This window comes from Entelurus aequoreus, linkage group LG03, assembly GCF_033978785.1.
Source record: "Entelurus aequoreus isolate RoL-2023_Sb linkage group LG03, RoL_Eaeq_v1.1, whole genome shotgun sequence".
NCBI classification, from domain to species: domain Eukaryota; kingdom Metazoa; phylum Chordata; class Actinopteri; order Syngnathiformes; family Syngnathidae; genus Entelurus; species Entelurus aequoreus.
Genome location: NC_084733.1, coordinates 56930555 through 56957758, shown reverse-complemented (window position 1 = coordinate 56957758; position 27204 = coordinate 56930555). Strand labels below are relative to the sequence as shown.

Genomic DNA, 27204 nt, shown 5'->3' with positions numbered 1-27204 from the left:
CAATAATCCATCCATCCATCCATCTTCTTCCGCTTATCGAAGGTCGGGTTGAGAGGCAGCAGCCTAAGCAGGGAAGCCCAAACTTCCCTCTCCCCAGCCACTTCTTCCAGCTCTTCCCGGGGGATCCCGGGGCGTTCCCAGGCCAGCCGGGAGACATAATCTTCCCAACGTGTCCTGGGTCTTCCCCGGGGCCTCCTACCAGTCGGACGTGCCCTAAACACCTCCCTAGGGAGGCGTTCAGGTGGCATCCTGACCAGATGCCCGAACCACCTCAACTGGCTCCTCTCGATGTGGAGGAGCAGCGGCTTTACTTTGAGTTCCTCCCGGAAGACAGAGCTTCTCACCCTATCTCTAAGGGAGAGCCCCGCCACCCGGCGGAGGAAACTAATTTCGGCCTTTTGTACCCCTTGATCTTGTCCTTTCGGTCATAACCCAAAGCTCATAACCACAGGTGAGGATGGGAACGTAGATCGACCGGTAAATTGAGAGCTTTGCCTTCCGGCTCAGCTCCTTCTTCACCACAACGGATCGATACAGCGTCCGCATTACTGAAGACGCCGCACCGATCCGCCTGTCGATCTCACGATCCACTCTTCCCTCACTCGTGAACAAAACTCCGAAGTACTTGAACTCCTCCATTTGGGGCAGAGTCTCCTCCCCAACCCGGAGATGGCACTCCACCCTTTTCCCAGTCGCTTCACACTCAGCTGCGAACCGATCCAGTGAGAGCTGAAGATCCTGGCCAGATGAAGCCATCAGGACCACATCATCTGCAAAAAGCAGAGACCTAATCCTGTAGCCACCAAACCGGATCCCCTCAACACCTTGACTGCGCTTGTAAATTCTGTCCATAAAAGTTATGAACAGAATCGGTGTTAAAGGGCAGCCTTGGCGTAGTTCAACCCTCACTGGAAACGTGTCCGACTTACTGCCGGCAATGCGGACCAATATTGTACAATAAGTGATGTTTCATTATGTTTATTGGTTTTCATGAAGTCAACAGTCGATAGTAATAAGTGATGTTAAAGGAAAAAATTAATGTTATGTGTTTTTGTAATGAATGCGCCGTGTATGCTTAAAATGAGCAAAATACATAAATATTACATGTTATTATAAATGTGACTGTTACGACATTAGATGTATACTTACAGCGTGTATATAAAACCTTGGAGGTGTTTGGATGTTTTTAAGGGCTTTATAGGCAGCATACAGCAACTCATATACAGTAGGCTCCATTAAAAGCAGACTTTTGATCGCATTTATTTACTAGTTAGAATGCATTAAAAAAACAAAAACACTTGTCTTACATAAGGATTGTGAATGATAGGCAAAGAAAAAAATGCAGTGTTCCTTGAAAGGCTCCTTTAAATCAAACCAAATTATGACCAGTTTTTGGCAACTAGGGGTTTATAGAAGTCTGACAAAATGCGATCAGGTTGTCACAAATACACTTTCAGTGTTGGCGTTAATGCACCATTTGTGTCTTTTTACGCATTGAAATCAGAAAGGAGACGAGTTTCCGGAAGTACACGCGTCCCTTGGACGTGGATTTTTTTTTGTTTTACCGACCAGTTTGCTTGTTTTTTATTTTATTTTATCGATTATCGCTTTCCGCCTGTGTTTTGTTTTGTTTATATTTGCCGGGTCAAATTATGAATTTTTATTAATTATTAATTATTGGTCGACTTCAAAGAAATGCACTTTCCGGTACAATTTCTTAAATTTTGATTTGCGGACAATTTTATCAATCACAAATACTGCCAAATACTACCGTTCGAGGAAGGAGGGGGGCTAGCAGTTAGCTTGAAGCTAACCAGCACCCGACCAGAGTCCTCCACCCCAAAAACATACTTTGCAGGTCAACAAACGAGGAAAACATGTGCCTTTTGAAGTGTTAATGTGCGAGGAGTGTTCAAAAGGAGTCTCTTGGAGAAGTAGCTGACAAGTTAGCAAGTGTCGCTCGCATCGCTGACAGTGACGTCATCGCTGTCATTGTTTACTGAAGCAGAAATGCTGACTGTGCGTTATTATAAACGTGTATGTGTCGCCAGGCTCTGCTTCTTATCGATAGACTTATCAGATTTAATTTTTATTATCTATAGCAGGGGTGTCAAAAGTTTGGCCCGGAGGCCATTTGCGGCCTACAGCTAATGTTTTACAGGCCCACGGCACATTCTAAAAATACTATTAAAATAAACAAAAACATAACAAAAGTGGAATAAAAAAAGCTTACAGGTGAAATGTAATTTAGAAAAATTTGCAATGTTGATGAATAAAACTAAGCTGTTTTTTTTTCTTTTAAATGTCATTGCTCAGAACATAATATTGAATCAAAATCAATGTTTTTATGAATTATTGACCTATCCAAGTCTCCGATTACTTCACATCAAAGTTTTTGTGGAAGATGTTGCATATTTTGTGGGTTTGCCATAAAAGAACATAGTTTTCTTTGACAAAAAGTCTTTGGCAAACATGTATGTCACTCAAATGCCGGTGACGGTGGAGAGAAAAAAAACTCAGCCTCTTGCTGTTAAGTTATCACACTAATTAAAACCTCAATATCAATTTGATGTCAATTAATCGTGCAGCCATTTATCACATAATGAGATGAATAAGATTATCCCATTTTCACTAAGGTTTAAAATGTTTATCGGCATTCTTCTCTGTACTTCAACACTTTCTAACTCAGTTTCTTAAACTTTGTTATATCAATACATTGTTTAACTTCTTTGCGTATTGGTTGCTTTTGGTTTATTTGTTCCGTTACTGTGCATTTTCTTTAATTGAATTTGCATTGTTGTCTACTCAGTATGTTGATAAACTAATTCCTAGTTTATTTGGTTTATAGTACAGATGATTTAAAACTGGCATGTTAAAAACAATATTAAAAATATTAATCGAGATCGGATGATGTGAAAAACAAAAATCATGATAAATTGTTTTGCCATATAGCCCAGCCCTAATGGTCCCTATTAAAATTTACTTCAATCAATCAATCAATCAATCAATCAATGTTTATTTATATAGCCCTAAATCACAAGTGTCTCAAAGGGCTGTACAAGCCAGAACGACATCCTCGGTACAGAGCCCACATCGGGCAAGGAAAACTCACCCCAGTGGAACGTCAATGTGAATGACTATGAGAAACCTTGGAGAGGACCGCATATGTGGGTAACCCCCGCCCTCTAGGGGAGACCGAAAGCAATGGATGTCGAGTGGGTCTGACATAATATTGTGAAAGTCCAACACATCAGCGAAAGTCCAGTCCATGGTGGGGCCAGCAGGAACCATCCCGAGCGGAGACGGGTCAGCAGCGTAGAGATGTCCCCATCCGATGAACAGGCTAGCGGTCCACCCCGGAGCAGAGTAGAAAAGAAAAGAAAAGAAAAGAAAAGAAAAGAAAAGAAAAGAAAAGAAAAGAAAAGAAAAGAAAAGAAACGGCAGATCAACTGGTCTAAAAAGGGAGTCTATTTAAAGGCTAGAGTATACAAATGAGTTTTAAGATGAGACTTAAATGCTTCTACTGAGGTAGCATCTCTAACTTTTACCGGGAGGGCATTCCATAATATTGGAGCCCGAATAGAAAACGCTCTATAGCCCGCAGACTTGTTTTGGGCTCTGGGAATCACTAATAAGCCGGAGTTCTTTGAACGCAGATTTCTTGCCGGGACATATGGTACAATACAATCGGCAAGATAGGCAGGAGCTTGACCGTGTAGTATTTTATACGTAAGTAGTAAAACCTTAAAGTCGCATCTTAGGTGCACAGGAAGCCAGTGCAAGTGAGCCACTATAGGCGTAATATGATCAAACTTTCTTGTTTTTGTCAAAAGTCTAGCAGCCGCATTTTGTACCATCTGTAATCTTTTAATGCTAGACATAGGGAGGCCCGAAAATAAAACGTTACAGTAATCGAGACGAGATGTAACGAACGCATGGATAATGATCTCAGCATCGCTTGTGGACAAAATGGAACAAATTTTAGTGATATTACGGAGATGAAAGAAGGCCGTTTTAGTAACACTCTTAATGTGTGACTCAAACGAGAGAGTTGGGTCGAAGATAATACCCAGATTCTTTACCGAGTCGCCTTGTTTAATTGTTTGGTTGTCAAATGTTAAGGTGGTATTATTAAATAGATGTCGGTGTTGAGCAGGACCGATAATCAGCATTTCCGTTTTCTTAGCGTTGAGTTGCAAAAAGTTAGCGGACATCCATTGTTTAATTTCATTAAGACACGCCTCCAGCTGACTACAATCCGGCGTGTTGGTCAACTTTAGGGGCATGTAGAGTTGGGTGTCATCCGCATAACAGTGAAAGCTAACACCGTATTCGCGTATGATGTCACCTAGCGGCAGCATGTAAATACTAAAGAGTGCAGGGCCAAGAACCGAACCCTGGGGAACTCTGCACGTTACCTTAACATAGTCTGAGGTCACATTGTTATGGGAGACACTGCATCCTGTCAGTAAGATAAGAGTTAAAGGCCTACTGAAATGAATTTTTTTTATTTAAACGGGGATAGCAGATCTATTCTATGTGTCATACTTGATCATTTCGCGATATTGCCATATTTTTGCTGAAAGGATTTAGTATAGAACAACGACGATAAAGATTGCAACTTTTGGTATCTGATAAAAAAAAGGCTTGCACCTACCGGAAGTAGCGTGACGTAGTCAGTTGAACATATACGCAAAGTTCCCTATTGTTTACAATGATGGCCGCATGAAGTGAGAGAGATTCGGACCGAGAAAGCGACAATTTCCCCATTAATTTGAGCGAGGATGAAAGATTTGTGGATGAGTAAAGTGCAAGTGAAGGACTAGTGGGGAGTTGAAGCTATTCAGATAGGGAAGATGCTGTGAGAGCCGGGGGTGACCTGATATTCAGCTGGGAATGACTACAACAGTAAATAAACACAAGACATATATATACTCTATTAGCCACAACACAACCAGGCTTATATTTAATATGCCACAAATTAATCCTGCATAAAAACACCTGCGTGTTTGTTATGCTAGCTCCTAGCTCCTCTGCTAGCTCCTAGCTCCATAGAACACGCCAATACAATTCAAACACCTGATCAACACACACAATCACTCAGCCCAAAAGACCGTTTACCTAACCCAAGGTTCATAAAGCTTATATATTTTTAAAAAGTTACGTACGTGACGCGCACATACGGTCAAGTTATCGAATGTTTAGCAGCCAAGGCTGCATACTCACGGTACCTGATATTCAGCTGGGAATGACTACAACAGTAAATAAACACAAGACATATATATACTCTATTAGCCACAACACAACCAGGCTTATATTTAATATGCCACAAATTAATCCTGCATAATAACACCTGCGTGTTTGTTATGCTAGCTCCTAGCTCCTCTGCTAGCTCCTAGCTCCATAGAACACGCCAATACAATTCAAACACCCGATCAACACACACAATCACTCAGCCCAAAAGACCGTTCACCTAACCCAAGGTTCATAAAGCTTTTATATTTTTAAAAAGTTACGTACGTGACGCGCACTTACGGTACGGTACGTGTTATGCTAGCTCCTAGCTCCTCTGCTAGCTCCTAGCTCCATAGAACACGCCAATACAATTCAAACACATGATCAACACACACAATCACTCAGCCCAAAAGACCGTTCACCTAACCCAAGGTTCATAAAGCTTATATATTTTAAAAAAGTTACGTACATACGCAAAAAAAAGCCAAAGCTGCATACTCACAGTAGCACGTCTGCGTCTTTGTCATCCAAATCAAAGTAATCCTGGTAAGAGTCTGTGTTGTCCCAGTTCTCTACAGGCGTCTGTGTATCCAAATCAAAAGTCCTCCTGGTTAGAGTCTCTGTTATCCGAGTTCTTCCATCTTGACTGCATCTTTCGGGAATGTAAACAAAGAAGCGCCGGCTGTGTACTGTTGTGGCTGACTACGTTCGAAAAATACGTCCATTTCGCACCGACAACTTTCTTCTTTGCTTGCTTGGCTTCCTTCTCCATAATGCAATGAACATGATTGAAACAGATTCACGAACACAGATGTCCAGAATACTGTGGAATTATGAAATGAAAACAGAGCTTTTTCATATTGGCTTCAATGTGGAAGGCATACCCGTGTTCGTCGGGCTACGTCACGCGCATACGTCATCCTCAGAGGCGTTTCGAACCGGAAGTTTAGCGGCAAATTTAAAATGTCACTTTATAAGTTAACCCGGCCGTATTGGCATGTGTTATAATGTTAAGATTTCATCATTGATATATAAACTATCAGACTGCGTGGTCGGTAGTAGTGGGTTTCAGTAGGCCTTTAAACCAAGACAAGGCTAAGTCTGACATCCCAATACGCGTTTTGATACGCTCTAATAAAATATTATGATCAACAGTATCGAAAGCGGCGCTAAGATCAAGAAGCAGCAACATAGATGAAGCATCAGAATCCATCGTTAGCAATAGATCATTAGTCATTTTTGCGAGGGCTGTCTCCGTAGAGTGATTTGCCCTGAAACCGGATTGAAAAGGTTCACAGAGATTGTTAGACGCTAAGTGTTCATTTAGCTGCTGTGCAACAATGTTTTCGAGAATTTTCGAGATAAACGGAAGGTGGGACACCGGCCGGTAGTTTACCATGAGGTCAGGATCGAGGTTAGGTCTTTTGAGTAGAGGATGAATAACCACTTTTTTGAATGCTAGGGGAACAGTACCAGAGGAAAGTGATACGTTTATAATATTTAACACTGATGGACCTAATAAAACAAAAAGCTCCTTGATAAGTTTCCCAGGAATTGGGTCAAGTAAACATGTTGTTTGTTTTGTCCCATTTACACATTTTAACAATTCCTCCAATGTTATTTCATCAAAGAGAGAGAAACTATTTTGGAGGGCAGTGTCCGTCGTATATACAGTCATATTTGTGTTAATAGAACCCAGTTGTAGCTGAGATGCATTGTCTTTAATCTCTTTTCTAATGACTTCAATTTTCTTATTAAAGAAATTCATAAAGTCATCTGCTGAGTGGGTCCCTTGTTGGGTTAGCGATGCTACTGTACTAAACAAAAATTTAGGATCATTTTTGTTGAGGTGGATGAGATTTGAGTAATATTTAGCTTTAGCTGAGGTAAGCATGCGTTTATAAGTTATTAAACTATCACTCCATGCTTGATGGAAAACCTCAAGTTTAGTCGCACGCCATTTGCGTTCCAGCTTTCTACATGATAATTTCTGGGCTTTAGTTTCTTCTGTAAACCATGGGGTACGCCTTTTAGGGGCCCATTTTAGCTTTAGCGGTGCTACACTATCAATGGTGTCGCGCAGGGCGTCGTTAAAGCTGTTAGTGAGGTTATCAATAGAGCCCACATAATTTGGGAATGGTGCCATTACCGAAGGCAGTAGGTCAGTAAGAGTCGTCGTTGTGGCAGCATTAATGTTGCGGCTGCTATAGTAGTTATTATTATTATTATTAGTTTGTTGACAATGAGTCAGAACTTCGAATTTTATAAGGTAATGATCGGACATTACTTTAGTGTACGGGAGTATCGTAACTTTAGAGGTGGTGACACCACTGACAAGCACTAGATCTATCGTATTACCGTTGCGATGCGTGGGTTCATTTATTATTTGTGTAAGACCACAGCTATCAATTATAGTCTGGAGCGCCACGCATGGAGGGTCCGATGGGGTATTCATATGGATGTTAAAGTCTCCCATTATGATTATATTGTCGGCGTGCGTTACTAGATCAGCAACGTTCTCTGAAAATTCATTGATAAAGTCAGAATAGGGCCCTGGGGGGCGGTAGATGACAGCCAGGTGCAGAGGCAGCGGTGTGACAAACTTCACAGTAAGCACCTCAAACGAGTTATATTTATTATTTAGGTCCGAGGTAAGGCAAAAGTTTTTGTTGTATATTAGTGCAACACCCCCACCCCTTTTAATGGGAAGGGCAATATGCGTTCCCGTATAGCCAGGAGGAGACGCCTCACCCAGCGCAAAAAATTCGTCTGGTTTGAGCCAGGTCTCGGCTAGACCAACGACATCAAGATTGTTGTCTCTGATGACTTCATTAACTAATAACGTTTTGGAAGACAATTACCTTATATTTAAAAAGCCCATATTATAGGTAGTGGGCTGTTTTGAGGAGTTTTTGTTGAAAGTATCCGTAGTAGCAATATTAATAATGTTACGTTTATTATGCGTAGTGCACTTTAAATAATTTCGACCATATCTAGGAATTGATATGACAGGAATTTTTAGATTGTTTGCCACCTCAGTAAAATGCATGTCCACCTCTGACGCAGAAAAAACATTATGTGAGTTGTATATTATTCTAAGAGAATTGCTATGTGTGCAGGGATTATCCAGCCTGGCGCTGGCTAGTTCTATCTTAACAGACTCCTTATTAGCGCTTCTTTGTGGATTAGCATTTAGCTTTTTCGTTAGCCCCGCTAACAACAACGCATTTAGCTTTGTTGTTAGCCCCGCCCGACACCCCCGCTTCTGCTTCTGAGCGCATCGCTTACGTCTCTTTCGTTGACGGTCTCCGCTGGTAGTGGACGCCGCTGCTTCAAAGGCCACTGCTGGATGTAGCTCGCGAAGAATTCCCAAGCTAGCGAGTAGGTCCACCGTACACGCATCTTTCAGCCCAAAATGGCCCGATCTCTCCACATCCAGAATCGTAAGTCGGTCGTAAGTGATCACGGAGTGAACATGCTGTGAGCCAGCCATGAAATTGACTGAATTGAGGGGTATTTTTGCCAAATCGGTCTACACTTCCAGGAGCGCTCGCAGGAAGCCGCTGCATTGAAGCGCCGCCATCTTGGAAAGATGCTTGCTTTATTTATTGTGCTGGCCTACAAAAAAAACACCTTAATGCAAAATGCTTTTATATAAAAAAATTTAAAAAATTGTAGTTAACGAACATTACATCAAAAACTTTACAACTGAGTGTTCAACAAACAACTACAGTCGTTTTATATGAAGTAATGATTTACTTGTGAATTTATGCACGCAATCTGAAGCATAAAAGAACAGCTTGTATCCCAAAAAAACAGGCCACTTATGTAAAAATGACTATAAAAATCTCAGTCCTCATAAATCTTAAAAATTCACAATTGTTGAACACCATATGTTTTTTTTGTAATAATCATATTCTCAATATCCAATTTAAAAACTATAGTGAAAGTTTTTATTAGATTTGTTAATGACGTGTAATGCAAACTACTGCAAGTTTATAAACTGCAAATAGGTAGTACTTACATTTATGATTGAATGAGTAAGTATAACTATATATTTAGGAAATATGGTCAAACATTTTTCTTCTTGTCAACAGAAAAAAAATAATGATCCCAACCATCTATTAGAACGTATTCATGACAATTAGAGGAAAGTACGTATGATTCTCTTTTTTCATTTTAATTCTGCTGCTCTTGATGCCTGAGCCACCAACCCTGAGAGTAAACATTTTTTTTAAAAACCATAAAAAAAACAACGCAACACTCCCCCTGCTGCATCCCCAAAACACATTCTCGGAGCCCTATCTGCGTCTGACGTTCAACTTGAGTGTTCTCAGGAGTGCTGCTTTCACGTGGCGTGCCCTATTCGAGTGCGCCTTCCAAACTGAGACCACTTCAGGGACCGTTTACAGCTGGTCTGCGTTTTAGTAAGGTGATATGTCGTGTCGTGTTACATCAGTGATTTGTGCTGATATCAAGGAATGGCAGTAAAGGGCACAGCTAGGAGGATTATGTGATTTACTTTGGGTGTTTTTTATATTCACAGTGGGTGTATTGTTTGCCCGTGTGTGTGTGTCATTCATTGTCTCTGGATGCTCTGAATTCCTGTTTTGATGCCGGTGTAATATTGAGCAGAGTAATACACCAAAACACCCATGTTTTTCTTCTGTGGACCACTAACTAGTTAAGACTGAATCAACAGCGCAGATACTGGTTGTAGAAAATTGATGGTTGGTTGTTGGCGCATCCATATTGTGAGTGGGGAAATATCCTCCACACTCCCACCTTAAATTTGAGATGAAGAACATGGACTGAAGATATCCAACCGTTAAACCTCTAATTGTTGTTAAATCCCACATTTGTTTATGGACATACTGTAAATAGTGAAATACTGTAGTATTCAGTTCTCAGTGTGCCTGTGACAATTGTCAATCACAAAGCTTCTTGTTCCCAATGGCCTTCAACACTGTGGCTTTGTCTGAACAACAGCCTAGAAGGTTTGGTGCAGCTTGTATTTCTGACAGGACTGTTGATCTGTTGCACATCGTCTCATCAGGAGCAAGGGTGAAGGCAGAGAGAGTAGGGGTTTAGAGCAGGACAAGGAAGGCTCCGTCCTCCCCAGGTCTACTTAACGATTCCAGGCTCGATTTGCAGCCGTCAGTACATTAGTTACCCTTCAAAATGGCTGTCTTCCTAATGTTGTAGTTGAAAACACGTGAAGGAATCTTATTATGTCCTGGAGATGTGGAGATGCCATGTTGAAACTAGGACAACCGGTGGCCATGAGTTGCCATGTCGGCTTCTCCAGGTCGAAAACAAATAATAGAAATCGCACACATTAACACCTTTTCAGTAGCCTCTAAATTTACCCCCTCCATATTTGACAGAGTTAAATTAGAACCTGCCCTTGTGTGCAGCACCGGCCGAGATTAAGTAGGCTAATTACCATAGCATGCATGTGGCAGAGATTGAGGGTTTGACTGTGAAATATCCTTCCCTGTTCCACTCTGAATATTAACACTCAAACGCTGAGGGACTGCCAAACTCTCACTGGTGCTCAGGAAAGTGGAACTAAGTCTTGAGAGTCTGTGCTGCTCACTTGTCACAGGAGAGACTTAATAAAAACCAAGCCAGCATGCATTCTAAACGGTCAATTTAATCACATTGGCATCAGAAGATGCCTTGATCAGTAAGCAAGTTGTAGTTAAAAACATGCTGTCATTAAATAGGTTCAACGTTAAATCATTGTAATGTAGTCTGGCTAACCTTTGCTGCTCCTACTTGGCAGGTTGGGTGACCAGTTCTATAAAGAGGCCATCGAGCAGTGCCGCAGCTACAATGCCCGCCTGTGCGCTGAACGCAGTGTGCGCTTGCCATTTCTGGATTCACAAACCGGGGTGGCCCAGAACAACTGTTACATCTGGATGGAACGCCATCACCGCAGCCCAGGTGGGCTCACGCACACACACTCACACACACAATGGCAAGGTAGATAGCTCAACGTGGCTATACTCTTTATGGATTATTTTCATTGGCGAAAGTAAGTAATATGAAGTACTATTTGTTATTATACTTGGAGATATAATGAGGTTGCGACTTGTCTAAGGTGTACCGTGCCTTCCACCCAATTGCAACTGGGATAGGCTCCAGCATTGTGATTGGCATTAAAATGCATTACTGGAAATGGCGATTACATACTTTTTCACGAAAATTGGCTGATATTGATTGGTGGCCGATGAATCGGCACATCCTTAATTGTACCACTGCCTGACCAGAAATGACAAAAGTAAACATGCTGACCTTAGCTTACCTTGTTGCTGTATCTGAGCTGGGATGTACAGTATTATACTCCAGTCTCCACTTTGCTGCAGTTGTTCGTTTTCATGCTGCCTTCAGAATAACTGTCTTCTTACCGTGTACAACAGTCACATGAAAATACAGGAAATCCAGTAGAAAGGTGGTGTGAGTGCAGCATGTTCTGAACCAACCTTTTTGCTTGTGTGTAATGGTTAAACAGGGGTAGCATCCGGCCAGATGTATACCTATCCGGCCCGTTGCTGGAGAAAGAAGAGACGGCTGCACACCACCACTGACCCCAGCCTGGGTATCTTTGGCCTCCAGCTTGGTAAGTTTTCTGTCCATTCCATCACAGCCTCATTTTCCATCCACCTCTGCATTCCCCTGCTAAGATGTGACAACTCTATCTTTTGCTCTTCTTCCTTTTAGCACAGGCAATTACCGGTGCTGGTTTGTAAAAGTAGTTATGCTCTGTTACAGCACATCAGTCATTTTTCCACAGGATAAATTTGTTTACCCGGCTGCTGAACTTGTTTTGTGAGAAGTAGAACACCTAATTTGATTCGCTTGTGCTGTGAACAGAAGAGAGCATGAGCCCACTTCATTTAATAATAAATGTTATAAAGAAAAGTTAGCCCATTTCAGGGTGTGTTTTGAGACAATCTATGATGTGCTACCACTATTTACTTCAGATGGGTTTTATCTTTGGTAACTTATTTGTTTCTCCTCATGTATCGCCATTATTGCAATGCACTCTGTGATTGGTTTGCAGACAGTTTCTTAGCTAAGTAACTTGTTTGTGCTGTCCAAGGCTTGCAGGGATGTTATACGCAGATCACATGTAGGACCCTGCGATGCGTGGGGGGGCCCCGTTTTGTGTGACAAAGCGTATATAAAATGTAATTTAATGAATGACTGTGCGCTTCATTTGAAGTTTTACTACAAACGTATTGATAGCTCCTTCTTGGGCTGTCAGGAATAAGAATATAATGGCACATTTCCCCAGACGTTCACTGTGCCCCATGATGCGCAGCATTTGTGCTGGTCTCGTAAGGCAGTTGTACTCTCAGGAATGTTTGCAAATTTGTGTTTTAATTGTTTTTTTTCCACAATGAAACATACATTGGCAAGGCAAGGCAAGGCAAGGCAACTTTATTTGTATAGCGCTTTTCATACACAAGGCAGACTCAAAGTGCTTCACAGACAACAAAGTGAAATGAAAGAAAATAAAAGCAAAATTAAAATGCAGACAATAAAAATAAAAACAGTGCAGACGTTAAAAGTTAAAAGATTAAAAGATTTAGCTGAAAGCTAAGGTGAACATAAAAGTCTTCAGTCTAGTTTTAAAAGTAGTGAGAGTTGGGGAGAGTCTGACATCTTCAGGAAGTTTATTCCAGCTATGTGTTGCATAGTGACTGAATGATGATCTCCCTTGATTTGAGTTTACTCTTGGAACCGCTAACAGATTGGTCTCAGAAGATCTTAGTGATCTAGAGGGCGTATATAGTGGGAGCATATCAGTGATATACTTGGGCCCTAGACCATGTAGTGATTTATATGTGAGCAGGAGGATTTTGAAATCTATTCTCTGATGTACAGGGAGCCAATGTAAGGATTTAAGAATTGGTGTAATGTGCTCACATTTTTTGGTCTTTGTTAGAACTCTAGCAGCAGCGTTCTGAACAAGCTGTAGCTGCCTGACAGTTTTTTTGGGAAGACCTGCAAGGAGACCATTACAATAGTCTAGCCTACTGGTAATAAAGGCATGTACAAGTTTTTCTAAGTCTTGAGCTGACATGAGCCCTCTAAGTCTTTTTACATTTTTGAGGTGATAGTAGGCCGATTTTGTTACTGATTTGATGTGACTGTCGAAATGTAAATCAGAATCTAAAATAACCCCAAGATTTCTGGCTTTATTTGAGGTTTTCAGGGACAGTGATTGAAGGTGTTGGATGACTTTAAACCTTTCTTTTTTAGCACCAAAAACAATTATCTCAGTTTTATCTTCATTTAGTTGTAGGAAATTTTGGCACATCCAGTGTTTGACTTGCTCAATGCACTGGCACAGAAGATCTATGGGGCGATAGTCATTTGGTGATAGCGCTACATAGATTTGGGTGTCATCGGCATAGCAATGATGGTCAATGTTATTATTTTGCATGATTTGTTACATTGAACAATTTCTCTACCATGAATCCGTTTTAGTGCAAAAGATGCATCAAATTATGTTCAAGTTTGATTAAAAAAAAAAAAGGTAGAAACATTGTTTAGCAGGGGTCACCAATGCGGTGCCCGCGGGCACCAGGTCGCCCGTAAGGACCAGATGAGTCGCCCGCGGGCCTGTTCTAAAAAAAAAAATTAAAAAAAAAAATGTTTTTAAAAATATATATATATATATTTTTTTTTTTTAATTAAATCTACATAGAAAAAACACAAGATACACTTTCAATCAGTGCATCAACCCAAACAACCTCCCCCATGCACACTCATCCACACCCACTCACACAAAAGGGGTTATTTCTTTCTGCTACCAATATTCTGGTTCCCACAACATAGACAACACATATGCAAGGGACACAGTCCCTGAAGCACACATGATTGTATAGGCTGCTGGTCCACTAACATTTTCATTAATTACTATTTTTTATGTAATTATTTTTATATTGTTTTACTTTCTTTTTTATCCAAGAAAATGTTTTTTATTTATTTATCTTATTTTATTTTATTATTTAAAAAAGGGTCTTATCTTCAACAGACCAGGTTGTCAATGAAATTAGATTTGTTTAAAGGGTTTTTTAAACCAGGCCCAGTCCAGATAATGTCCAAGTCGGACTCAGCAACACACACCTTCATTCATGTACATAGAAAAAAATTAGGGAACACAACAGATTGCATATAATTTATAAACAAAATTACATTTTCAAAATAAGCATTTATGTACAGTCCAGATTATGTCCAGGTCACTCAAATTAGGGAACACAACAACAGATATCATATAATCTATAAACATAATTATACTTTGAAAATAAGCCTTTGAGGACTTCTCATCTTTTTTTAAATGTTTTTTGGCATAATTATCGTTTTCAACCATGTAACTTTCTAAAGTTAGAAAATACTGAATAAATGTTTTAAAGAAAGTAATACTAAGTGAATATCTGTTTTTGGCCTTAAAAATAAACATTTTACCGAGTACTATAATTAAATTGACTAAATCATGATTGGCAATGAACTCTCCTAAAATAACAGAAACCACATTAAGCTTCATAAACAAACCAATCCTTAAACACATTTTTTCAACTTCCACCCAAAACAAAGACACAATATGACAATACCAAAACAAATGCAGGGTGGATTCAGGCTCCTGACAACAAAATTGGCAATCATCTGACTCTGTCATATTCCATAATTTTAACATTTTCCCTGTGGGTAAGAAGTTATAAATAATTTTAATTTGAAAATAACGATTTTGCACATCGATAGGGGTTTTATAGATTAGTTTGAAAATGGCATCCCATGGCAACGGGCAGTCAAAAAAGTCCTCCCATTTTCCATTTGTGTTGTATGAGGCAGCCTTCAAAGATTTCTTTATTAAATAAAAATTATATATTTTTCTATTTATTTTAGTTCCTTTTTGCCAACTAGAATTTCTTATTAGAGGTTTACAAACTAATAATTTAGTAGTTCCATAATTAATTATTTGTTTCCATCTTTTCCCAATTACTCCAGTTAGTTGATAAAATGAAAAGCTTGAGCAAGCATCACCATACATAGCTCTAAATTCATCATACTTCATAATTTTACCATTCTCATTGATAATATCATTGACAAAAATGATTCCTCTTTCAAACATATTTTTCCAAAAGAAAGGCTTTCCATCTATTACAATATTAGAGTTCATCCATATTAACTGCTGCAAAATATCGCCTCTTTTTTCTGGCACATAAAATTGAAAACACCACTATGAGTGGATTGTTTCCTTTATGAACCCCGCCATGTTTCCCAGCAGACTCTCTGGGAGGGGATCACTTGTAAAAAAGGATACAATTTCTTTTGATACAGTACATGTTTTTTGTCCAACAGGACATTTGTGTACCACTCAATGTTTAAATACATCTTTGGAACAATTGATGCTTTTAAAGACAGACACATAGCTTCAAGGTTGAGAAGTTTCAGGCCCCCATATTCATACTCTTTGTACAAAACCTTTCTTTTAATCTTTTCTGGTTTGCCGTTCCAGACAAAATCGAAGACCCTCCGCTCATAAATCTTAAAAAAGTTTTGTGATGGAGCTGGTAATGACAAAAACAAATAAATAAATTGAGGAATAATTAACGAGTTGGCAATAGACATTTTACCATACAAGGTTAGGGATTTCCCTTTCCATAATTGCATAATTTTGTCCAGCTTTCTTAGTCGATTATCATAATTTACTAAGCCTAGATCTTCCAGATTTTCTGGGACAACAGCAAGTATGTTAACTGGTCCATCTGTCCACAAAACAGGCACTTTGCATTCCATTCGAAAGGACGTTCCCTTTAGATTTCCGATCCTTAACATTTTACATTTATCATAATTAAGCTTAAGGCCAGATTGCTGTGAAAATATGTCCAAAAGATTAAGAAGGTTCCGCAAACAATGAGGAAAAATCGTATCTTTGTGAATCAGCCTTTTCTGACATGAACTTCATCAAGAACAAACACAGAACACGCCTCACTGATGCACATCTGCAAGACTCACTCAGAGTTGCAGTGTCAAGTTACACACCAGAGTACAACACACTAGTTAACAGCATGCAATGCCAGGCTTCCCACTAACTGACAAAGAAACAGATAACAGATTTGGTGTCCAGTTCAAAGTGTGACATGATTTAAAAATTTGACAGTTTACTATTGTATTTTACATGAGTTATTATTTGTACAAACATGGTGCAAAGTAATTCATGATTTGTTAAAAAATGTTAGTGGCTAGCTAGTTAAAATGGGATATTGTGATTTCACAAGACTGTCTTAGAAGTGATCATTTGAAAATGTTCAATTTGAAAAATGTGCACTTAGAGAAAATATAAAAATAAAGTGTTGCATATTGATATTTATCTGTTTCTATATATATTTATTGTGAGGAATCATTAAGATGATCAGTGTTTCCACAAACATAAATATCATTAATTATTAATAATAACAGAGTTAAAGGTAAATTGAGCAAATTGGCTACTTCTGGCAATTTATTTAAGTGTGTATCTAACTGGTAGCCCTTCGCATTAATCAGTACCCAAGAAGTAGCCCTTGGTTTCAAAAAGGTTGGTGACCCCTGGTTTACAGTATATAACAGAGTTACCACAGGGCATGAAAAAGCAATAAAAGTCATTAAATGGATTTTATGAAAATTAAGGCCTTAAATGTAATCAAAAGAATGTAATTCAATTGTAGGACTTGGCCGATAGTCAAAACGTCAATCCATCAAACGATGACTTTGAACTTAATGAACTTAAGTAAGAATGTTGCGGTCATCGATAAGTTGATATGTCTGTCTGTGTGTTTCTTTTCTTCGTGGCTTTAAAACTGGATACAAGAGGTCTTGTAATGCCTAAAAGCGAGAAAAGTGTTGCTTCCAAAGCGGCCACTCCGTTGAATGGCAAAATCAAACGGCTATTGGGGCCCAAACTTGTAGGCGTGTAGTCCTTAACTCTGACAACATTTCATGTTAATGAGGAAAATGATCTTGTTTCATACACATTTATTTCAGTCGTCCCCACTCCAACACACGTAAGCTAACTTGGCTAACATTAGCAACTCTCGTGACGCAGGCACCTCATGTGACCTAAGGTGGCCTAGGATGGACAAACAAGTCAATTCTCACAACAGACCACAACTCTTATTTTCTGACATTCAAACAGTAAATGAATAAGTTCCTTTAGCTGCCTGAAACTTTATACATAACTTGCTATCTGATGTATCCATCAGAGAGAGAGGGTGTAAAATACAAGCTATTCAATATGTTAAATTGACTCATTTTATTTTTAATGCATCGTATTAGCATGATTCCAAATATAATTCCATGACATGTATTTTTTTTAAATGTTTAAATCTGTCATCAATTTCCGAACACATTCATTATTTGAATTCCGAGTATAATGTTCATTCATTATTCCATAAAACCTTGTAACTATATTTTTTAATTGTATCTTGATTCAAAAACATATCCTCCAGTTTGTGGCTATTATAAGGCATACTTTCAGAGGATTTGCATTTTTACAGCATGTTTTAGAGAGATACAATTTAAAAAATTACTACTGGGTATATTATATTGATCAACTAATTCAAAATTAGATTTTTATTTAGAGGGCTTAAGTGCAATTCCCCTTTAATAAGTTTAATTTAAGGTAAAGTGTGATGATTGACAGGCAGAACATTTTAATTGGCTGTTGTCTATGGCTCTGCACAAAGTAAGAACACCAGATGCTACTACAGAAAAATAAAGAAAATGTTCAAGATAATTCTTGTCAAATGCTTACAATTGTGTGTTTACACACAAATGTAAGCTTGTAAGCTTTATATAATAACTATATGGTGTCAGACATGGGCATTACATTTTTTTTAAGTGACATTAAAAATGGCATTAAAAAGCATTAAATTAAATTTACTGATACCTGAAACCCTTTGTTAAAAAGTGTAAATGTGAAAAATATTTTTTTAACTATCTGCTTAGGGCCCCCGTTTAGCCGGGAGCGGCCCTGTCCACTAACATATAATTTCTACGCACGTTACCTCCCTGATATTAGTAATGCATACAACTGGTGTATCAGTTTGATTTGGTATCAGAACTAGGATTGTTAAAGTATTCATACTTTGATACCCACACGCAGAAATTACATCGATACCAGCTTTTTTTTCAATATTGCTCGTAAATAACACTGTATAACACGTGTTCCTCGGCGAGCAATTATTGGGGCGTGCGCACTGAGCAGTCAGCGCCACAGCGCCTGCTGTCTTTCAAAAAATGAGCCAGTGTTTCCCATATTTTTTTTTTATTCTTGTCAACCTGCCACAAATTAGTTTAATTTTGTAAATGCCCACAGGCTAATAACAAATGGCTGCAGACAGAACATTTTAATGGAAAAAAGGGGTTAAATGTTTTTTTTTTAACTTTTGTAAAGACATTTTCCTCCAAACAAATTTTGAGGGGTGTACCAATTTACCCAGCTACTTTTTTGTTTAGTTAGAATAAATGTATCCATCCATCCATCTATTCATCCATCTTCCGCATATCTAAAGTCAGGTCAAGGGGGCAGCAGGTTCAGCAGAGAAGCCTCGACTTCCCTCTCCCCAGCTACTTTTAGAATAAATATATATTTTATTTAAATTATTGCCCATATAATGCTTTACCAAAAAGGACTCTTATGATGAATTTTTTTTTTAAACACTTAATTTTGGTGTACATAATGTTGATGGTTCTTTGGTTAAAAAAAAAAAAAAAAAAAAGCATAGATTTTGTTTTACAGACGTAATTGGAATCCATATTTTTGTTCCCTTTTGAAAACAAGCCGTTTTGAGAGGTGGAGTTGTTGGATGCAAATTAACCCCTCCTCACCACGCCCCCCTAAGTCAGCATTCACCCCCACCCGGCAGAAATGTTTTGCAGTTTTTTAGCTTTCTTACTTATATTGTACACTTTGGACATTGATGACATCCCAGATATAGCCAGATCAACGCTATCACTGTGTTTTATTGTCGTTGCAATAAGGAGGCTTTGCGAGGGATGAGAGAAAGAAAGCAGAAGCCAGCCAGGCTGAATGTCTGTAACTATATACTAAGGTTAAACTTCTACCAAGTCTGTTTCTCCCATGCTAAATCCTGGACAAATCCATGTGTATGTTGACAGTAAAATGCTTTTCTATTCTATATTGTGTCAATACTTTCACTGCTGCTGCTTTAAACACTTTTAAACAATAGAGGTTCAAGCCTGCTATACTGTAAACTACCTACGAGCGACATCACAAACATAATAACAGATTATATTACTAACTGGTCCATTGCCAAACTCAGTAGGCACTGATCCCATTAAAAGTACTGTAGTTTTTAGGAAAATCATTCTTCATTTTGCCGCAGGACAGTGACGCTGTCTTTCATTAGAAAGCTAAGCGAGCTACACAACCCCTCGAGCTAAAATTGCTAATGTATCATTCATACTACTGTTATTACCTACCGTTGCATTGTTTTCTCCATTGCTATAAATTGTAGTCACAGAGCCCACCATTAAAAGTCGTTTTTTTGAAGGTCTGTGTTTGAAGCAGGACTAATCTTTGCACACATTAAAGCAATTTTTTTTACAGTTGAAGGTACATTGCCACAAATCAAAGTTAAAAGTAAGGCTCTTTCCACTTCAATCAATCAATCAATCAATGTTTACTTATATAGCCCTAAATCACGAGTGTCTCAAAGGGCTGCACAAGCCACAATGACATCCTCGGCTCAGATCCCACATCAGGGGAAGAAAAAACTCAACCCAATGGGATGACAATGAGAAACCTTGGAAGGGACCGCAGATGTGGGGGGGATGAATATAAAACTTAGCCAATAGTATAATTAGGTTGCTAAGGTAAAATTAATTTTAAATTTTTTTTCATATAGTGTAAATCCAAATATCACATCTTTAAAACAAAGCACAAATTTGTCATGGGCAAGTGTGGGAGTCGGTTCTGAATTATGAAGTAAAGAGACGGAACTTCATCACCTTGCCTGGTTATTGACTCCAACCCAAAATATTACACTGCCCATACCTACGCTCCTTCAAAGGCTGTGCTACTGGCTGCAAAGCATTGCACTTTCAAATACAAACCCGTTTCCATATGAGTTGGGAAATTGTGTTAGATGTAAATATAAACGGAATACATCCATCCATCCATCTTCAACCGCTTATCCGGAATCGGGTCGCGGGGACAACAGCTCCAGCAGAGACCCCCAGACTTCCCTCTCCAGAGCAACATTAGCGACTTCCTCCTGGGGAATCCCGAAGCGTTCCCAGGCCAGAGAGGAGATGTAATCCCCCCATCTGGTCCTTGGCCTGCCGCGGGGTCTCCTCCCAGTGGGACGTGCAACGAGGACCTCCCTAGGGAGACGCTCAAGATGCCTGAACCACCTAAGCTGGCTCCTTTCCAAGCGAAGGAGCAGCGGCTCTACTCCGAGTCTCTCTCGGGTGACTGAACTTCTCACCCTATCTCTAAGGGAGATGCCAGCCACCCTTCTGAGGAAACTCATTTCGGCCGCTTGTATCCGCGATCTTATTTTTTCAGTCATTACCCACACTTCATGACCATAGGTGTGGGCTTGTATTAAGCCTCAGGGAGTTGAACGCCCCTGCCTTACATAGTTCCGGGTCACCCTTGGACAAGGTGTAGCACCCGAATGCCCCTCCCATCAGGGTTACGATACCCCCCATGAACCAAACTACAAGAGGATGCGTTACCCGGCTCGGAGGAAGCCCGGGGCCCTCCTCCGGAGCTAGGCCCGGAGGTAGGGCTCGTCAGCGAGCGCCTGGTGGCCGGGCTAGCCAAGGAGCCCGGCCGGGCACAGCCCGAAGAAGCTACGTGGACACACCATCTTCTCTGCCACGTGGGCCCACCACCCGCGGTCGGAACCAGTGGGGTCGGGTGCGCTGCCAAGTGGATGGCAGTGAAAGTGGAGGCTCCAGACGGACCAATTCGGGGCAGCAGAGGCTAAATGGAATACAATAATTTGCAAATCCTTTTCAACCCATATTCAATTGAATGCACTACAAAGACAAGATATTTGATGTTCAAACTCATAAACTTTTTTTTTTTTGCAAATAATAATTAACTTAGAATTTCATGGCTGCAACACGTGCCAAAGTAGTTGGGAAAGGGCATGTTCACCACTGTGTTACATGGCCTTTCCTTTTAACAACACTCAGTAAACGTTTGGGAACTGAGGAGACATTTTTTAAGCTTCTCAGGTGGAATTCTTTCCCATTCTTGCTTGATGTACAGCTTAAGTTGTTCAACAGTCCGGGGGTCTCCGTTGTGGTATTGTAGGCTTCATAATGCGCCACACATTTTCAATGGGAGACAGGTCTGGACTACAGGCAGGCCAGTTTAGTACCCGCACTCTTTTACTATGAAGCCACGTTGATGTAACACGTGGCTTGGCATTGTCTTGCTGAAATGAGCAGGTAACGTTGCTTGGATGGCAACATATGTTGCTCCAAAACCTGTATGTACCTTTCAGCATTAATGGCGCCTTCACAGATGTGTAAGTTACCCATGTCTTGGGCACTAATACACCCCCATACCATCACAGATGCTGGCTTTTCAATTTTGCGCCTATAACAATCCGGATGCTTCTTTTCCTCTTTGGTCCGAAGGACACGACGTCCACAGTTTCCAAAAACAATTTGAAATGTGGACTCGTCAGACCACAGAACACTTTTCCACTTTGTATCAGTCCATCTTAGTTGAGCTCAGGCCCAGCGAAGCCGACGGCGTTTCTGGGTGTTGTTGATAAACGGTTTTCGCCTTGCATAGGAGAGTTTTAACTTGCACTTACAGATGTAGCGACCAACTGTAGTTACTGACGGTGGGTTTCTGAAGTGTTCCTGAGCCCATGTGGTGATATCCTTTACACTCTGATGTCGCTTGTTGATGCAGTACAGCCTGAGGGATCGAAGTTCACGGGCTTAGCTGCTTACGTGCAGTGATTTCTCCAAATTCTCTGAACCCTTTGATGATATTACGGACCGTAGATGGTGAAATCCCTAAATTCCTTGCAATAGCTGGTTGACAAAGGTTTTTCTTAAACTGTTCAACAATTTGCTCACGCATTTGTTGACTAAATTGGTGACCCTCGCCCAATCCTTGTTTGTGAATGACTGAGCATTTCATGGAATCTACTTTCAAACCCAATCATGGCACCCACCTGTTCCCAATTTGCCTGTTCACCTGTGGGATGTTCCAAATAAGTGTTTGATGAGCATTCCTCAACTTTATCAGTATTTATTGCCACCTTTCCCAACTTCTTTGTCACGTGTTGCTGGCATCTAATTCTAAAGTTAATGATTATTTGCAAAAAAAAAAATGTTTATCAGTTTGAACATCAAATATGTTGTCTTTGTAGCATATTCAACTGAATATGGGTTGAAAATTATTTGCAAATCATTGTATTCCGTTTATATTTACATCTAACACAATTTCCCAACTCCTATGGAAACGGGGTTTGTACAACAATGAGTAGAGAGGAGTGTTATGTGTGTATGTGTGTAAATAAATGAACACTGAAATTCAAGTATTTATTTTATTTATATGTATATATATATATAATAAAATACACACACACATATATATATATATATATACATTATATATAAATGTGTATATATATACTCCTCCCCCCCTTAACCCCGCCCCCCGGCCCCAGCGGAATTATTCATTACTTATCGTGTTCAGCATTGTCAGCTAAGATTTATCTGAGAGCCAGATGGAGTCATCAAAAGAGCCACATCTGGCTCTAGAGCTATAAGTTCCCTACCCCTGGGCTAGAGTATACAAATGAGTTTTAAGATGGGACTTGAATGCTTCTACTGAGGTAGCAGACTTTTTTTGGGCTCTGGGAATCACTAATAAGCCGGAGTTCTTTGAACGCAGATTTCTTGCCGGGACATATGGTACAATACAATCAGCAAGATAGGATGGAGCTAGACCGTGTTGTATTTTATGCGTAAGTAGTAAAACCTTAAAGTCACATCTTAAGTGCACAGGAAGCCAGTGCAGGTGAGCCATTCTAGGCGTAATATGATCAAACATTCTTGTTCTTGTCAAAAGTGAGGCTTCAGATGAGGCTGAAAGTTTGTGGAGTTACCTGCTCTGGTTAAAGCAAACAGAGTATTTTCCTTCATTGGGTTTCATCGTCGACATAATGTAGCACAAGCGGTTTTACATAAATTTAAGTTGACTGACTCACGAAAGGATATTTGGGTAAATGTCCACCATGTATGGATAATCTGCCAAAGGTCATATTGATTCAAAACGTCACACTTGAACAAACTTTCAAAAAGACCGTTTGGAGGAAGGACGAAAGGCAAGATTGTCTTTTTAAATATCTCTGCAATGCCACCACGGTTTGATTTAAAGGTTTTGGAACTTATGCGGATCCCAATTACACATAAGCAGGTAGGATCAGGTAAAACAAGTTGGTTTTGCATAATAGGGCTCCTTTAAATTGCTGCCCCAGTAGGATCATCACACTAGTCTTACTGTATGAATGTACAAATCGAATGTGAAATCAGATATGACATTGCAATGTGTGTTTACAGTATAAATATCAATGAATACCAGATCTGATTTCTTCAATGTAAGTTGGAAAAACACATTTTTAAAGTTGGAAAAAGCTCCAGAGATAGCATCTGAACCAGGCCTTTGTTTCCCAAACACATCTCATTGTCGCCTTTTGTTTTCCACTGAGACCTCATCACCTCCCCCATGCTCTCCCCCTCCTTGCGCGGACAACAGTTTGCCCTGTCAGGGAGAGCCCAGCAGAGTTGACACGCACACATGTTGATTTTACTTGTCATCGTGTATGCTCAGCACGTCCTGTAGTTGGCCAGAGGTGCTTAGCACAAGAAAGCCTGCAAAGTTCTGCTGTAGCTTGCTAGCTAGCTGACTGTCTCAGCGATGGTGTGCTAGTGACTTGGTCTGCATGCACAATCAGCTCCGTGCTGCAGGCTGCTGTCGGCTCTATTTTTAGTGCACCAGCTCCCATGGGTGAGCAGCGAGGGAGTGAGGAAGGGGAGGGGAGGTGGGACCGTCTCGTCGCGGAGAGTTGAAAGTCAGACACAATGGTGAGGGGCTGTCGCCATGCTGGAGAAGAGTTATGTGTCTGTCTCTCACCTATGTTGCAGCCGCCTCGCTTGTGGGAAAGAGGAGGGCTTGATAAGTAGAAAGCTGGAGCTGAAGTGTGTCCTCTTCCGGCACATCCACCATGGTGGAGAGACTTAATAATGTGCAAAGTTCCAACTCTTTGTGGAGGCTTTTATTTATTCTCCACCTGCCTGCCTCCTACACACTGTTTAGTTGGAGGCGATATCTGTAGAAAGTGCTCACGCCGTTCCTCAAGGGTCCCCAAACCAAAAATACCTAAACAGTGCAACATCATTGACCCATGCCTTTACGTCTTTGAATGAAAATGTGTTTTGTTCAGTCACACACCACTGCAAAAACGGTGGCAGTGACATTGTAGTGCAGGGGTAACACGCAAGCACAATAATGAACAGATGCTGGAGAAAATGACTGCTTGCTTTCTTTTTTTTCCTGAAGTGCGGGGTAAAAGAGTAGATAAACATCGGACACATGCGGATTAAACTCTTACTAAAATAGTTCAACGATGCTGGTCTTTTGCCAGTGCTTGATGACAACACCCATCTGTGTTTCCCATAAACTGCCAAGATACCTGTGGCGGTGGGGGCGTGGCTATGGGCGTGGTCACCATGACATCATCGAGTAATTTGCATAATTTACTACAATGATTTGATTTTCTCTAAAAAGGCTAAAAAAATGTATACTTACTAATTAATAATAACAGTTTTGTTTTAAACGTCCATCCATCCATTTTACAATATAATTACAATCCTTTATGTACATATTTATATACAGATTTGAACAATAAGTTATTCACTGAAATATATTTATTAATTGTGGTTCTTACAAAAAATATATCTTATAAAATATAAAAGCTAAAATGTCTCAAAGCTCTGCCCCTTTAATTAGTGCATACTAAATAATTTAAGTTTAGCCTACTACTAGGGACGGCGTGGCAAAGTTGGTAGAGTGGCTGTGCCAGCAATCGGAGTGTTGCTGGTTACTGGGGTTCAATTCCCACCTTCTACCTTCCTAGTCACGTCCGTTGTGTCCTTGGGCAAGACACTTCACCCTTTGCCTCTGATGGCTGCTGGTTAGCGCCTTGCATGGCAGCTCCCGCCATCAGTGTGTGAATGTGTGTGTGAATGGGTAAATGTGGAAATACTGTCAAAGCGCTTTGAGTACCTTGAAGGTAGAAAAGCGCTATACAAGTATAACCCATTATCATTATCATTACTACAACCATATTATTTACCAGCAACATAAAGTGAAACAGAGGCAGAGTTGTCCTGCCACAGTCAGTAACAAATAAACAGAAAACAGTAGTGGTGGTAGATAGACACAGAGCTTCATCAAACATCTGATCCACTGAACAAAGAGCTCCAAAAATCTTGAACTTTAGACTGCCATCAGTTTTACTCCCTGCACTTAACCATGTGTTTCCTACTGCCTGCAGACTTTGCACCCTTTGTTATATACACGTTGTGTTTCTAATATAAATACATTTAATAAAGTCAAATACAAATAAGGCAACAAGAGAAGTATCCTACACTTCTCTTTTGTAAAGTAAATCTGAACAGCCGATATGGGCATCTACATCAACTATATGATTTGCCTGAGAAGCTGGAGAGGACAAAAAAAAAATATATATATATATATATATATTTTATTTTTTATTTTTTATTTGTGGCGGACGTAATTCTTTCGTGGCGGGCCGCCACAAATAAATGAATGTGTGGGAGACCCTGCCCATAGTTGACACTGCAAATGTCAAGCTATGTGCATGCAACCACTGTGTATCAAACCCAGTTAGATTTTTCTTCACCCTTTGCCGTTTTTTTTTGTGCAGACAGCGGTCTTGTGTCCAAAGACACGTTGCCCACCCAGGGCACAACACTGGAAGCTCTGCTACGAGGCGAGGGTTTAGACAAGAGGAACTCCAGGAATGATGAGGAGAGTTTGTTGGAGATCCAGGTTTGTCCAGTTTGAATACTAATGTGCTGGTTATGATGGCTCAGCTGGTTCATTGATCAATAACATCACTATTATTATAGAACTGTCAGCATCACACTTCGCTTATACACTTAGACAGTGTTACCTTGATTTTTGTTAGTGCTTGAAAAAAACTAATCTTACAAAAACCGAATAATTTTTTCCCATAAAAAAATTATGAAAATTCAATTAATCGTTCAATAGACTCAAATATTAACTGAAAGCATTTTATAGAGAATAAATGTAGCCATACATGCAGAATACAATGTTCAATATATATAAATGACAAATGAAAAAGGTAAAAGACAATTTTACATTTATTTTTCCTTCATGGAAAATTCTTGTTGACAAAGAAGGGGATGGGTCAGCCACACGGACTCAACCTTCATAATTTTCTTAGTTCTTTCTTGAATTCAATAGAGTTGCTCACCTTCTTGTTTTTAAACCTGTCACTTGCAACTTTCTTTAACCTCATAGTGGCGTATTTTTTAGTTGTACGATAAATTAAACTAGGTCTGCCAAACAATTTAAATATTGATTCACATGTTGACCATAGTTAACTTATTAATTAATCGCGACTAATGGATTGATAGATCTTTTTCATTTATGATAGTGTACCTTCTAGACAGATCATTTTCACATTTTAATGCTTTTGACATGGGACTGGACAATTTGTTTGCTTTATGCAAATGTTTATTTAAACAGCTCAACGCAAAAAGGACAGACACACTCACACTGTCTTTCACACAAACAAACATACTCTCTCAAACATGCATACCACTTATAACACAGTTTCACTTTAAAAACAAACTGCCTGG

General features: G+C 39.8%; 1 protein-coding gene across 8 annotated transcripts in view; it reads left to right on the top strand.

Annotated features, from left to right (window-relative positions):
- Positions 1–27204, top strand: part of LOC133646661 (zinc finger protein DPF3-like) — a 109303-nt gene that overhangs the window by 71197 nt on the left and 10902 nt on the right. For all 8 annotated transcript variants that reach the window (XM_062042263.1, XM_062042261.1, XM_062042268.1 and 5 more), the window contains 3 exons: positions 11024–11184; positions 11753–11860; positions 26244–26368. In XM_062042263.1, the coding sequence (XP_061898247.1) occupies positions 11024–11184; positions 11753–11860; positions 26244–26368 (394 nt within the window). The remainder of the gene's footprint in view (positions 1–11023; positions 11185–11752; positions 11861–26243; positions 26369–27204) is intronic.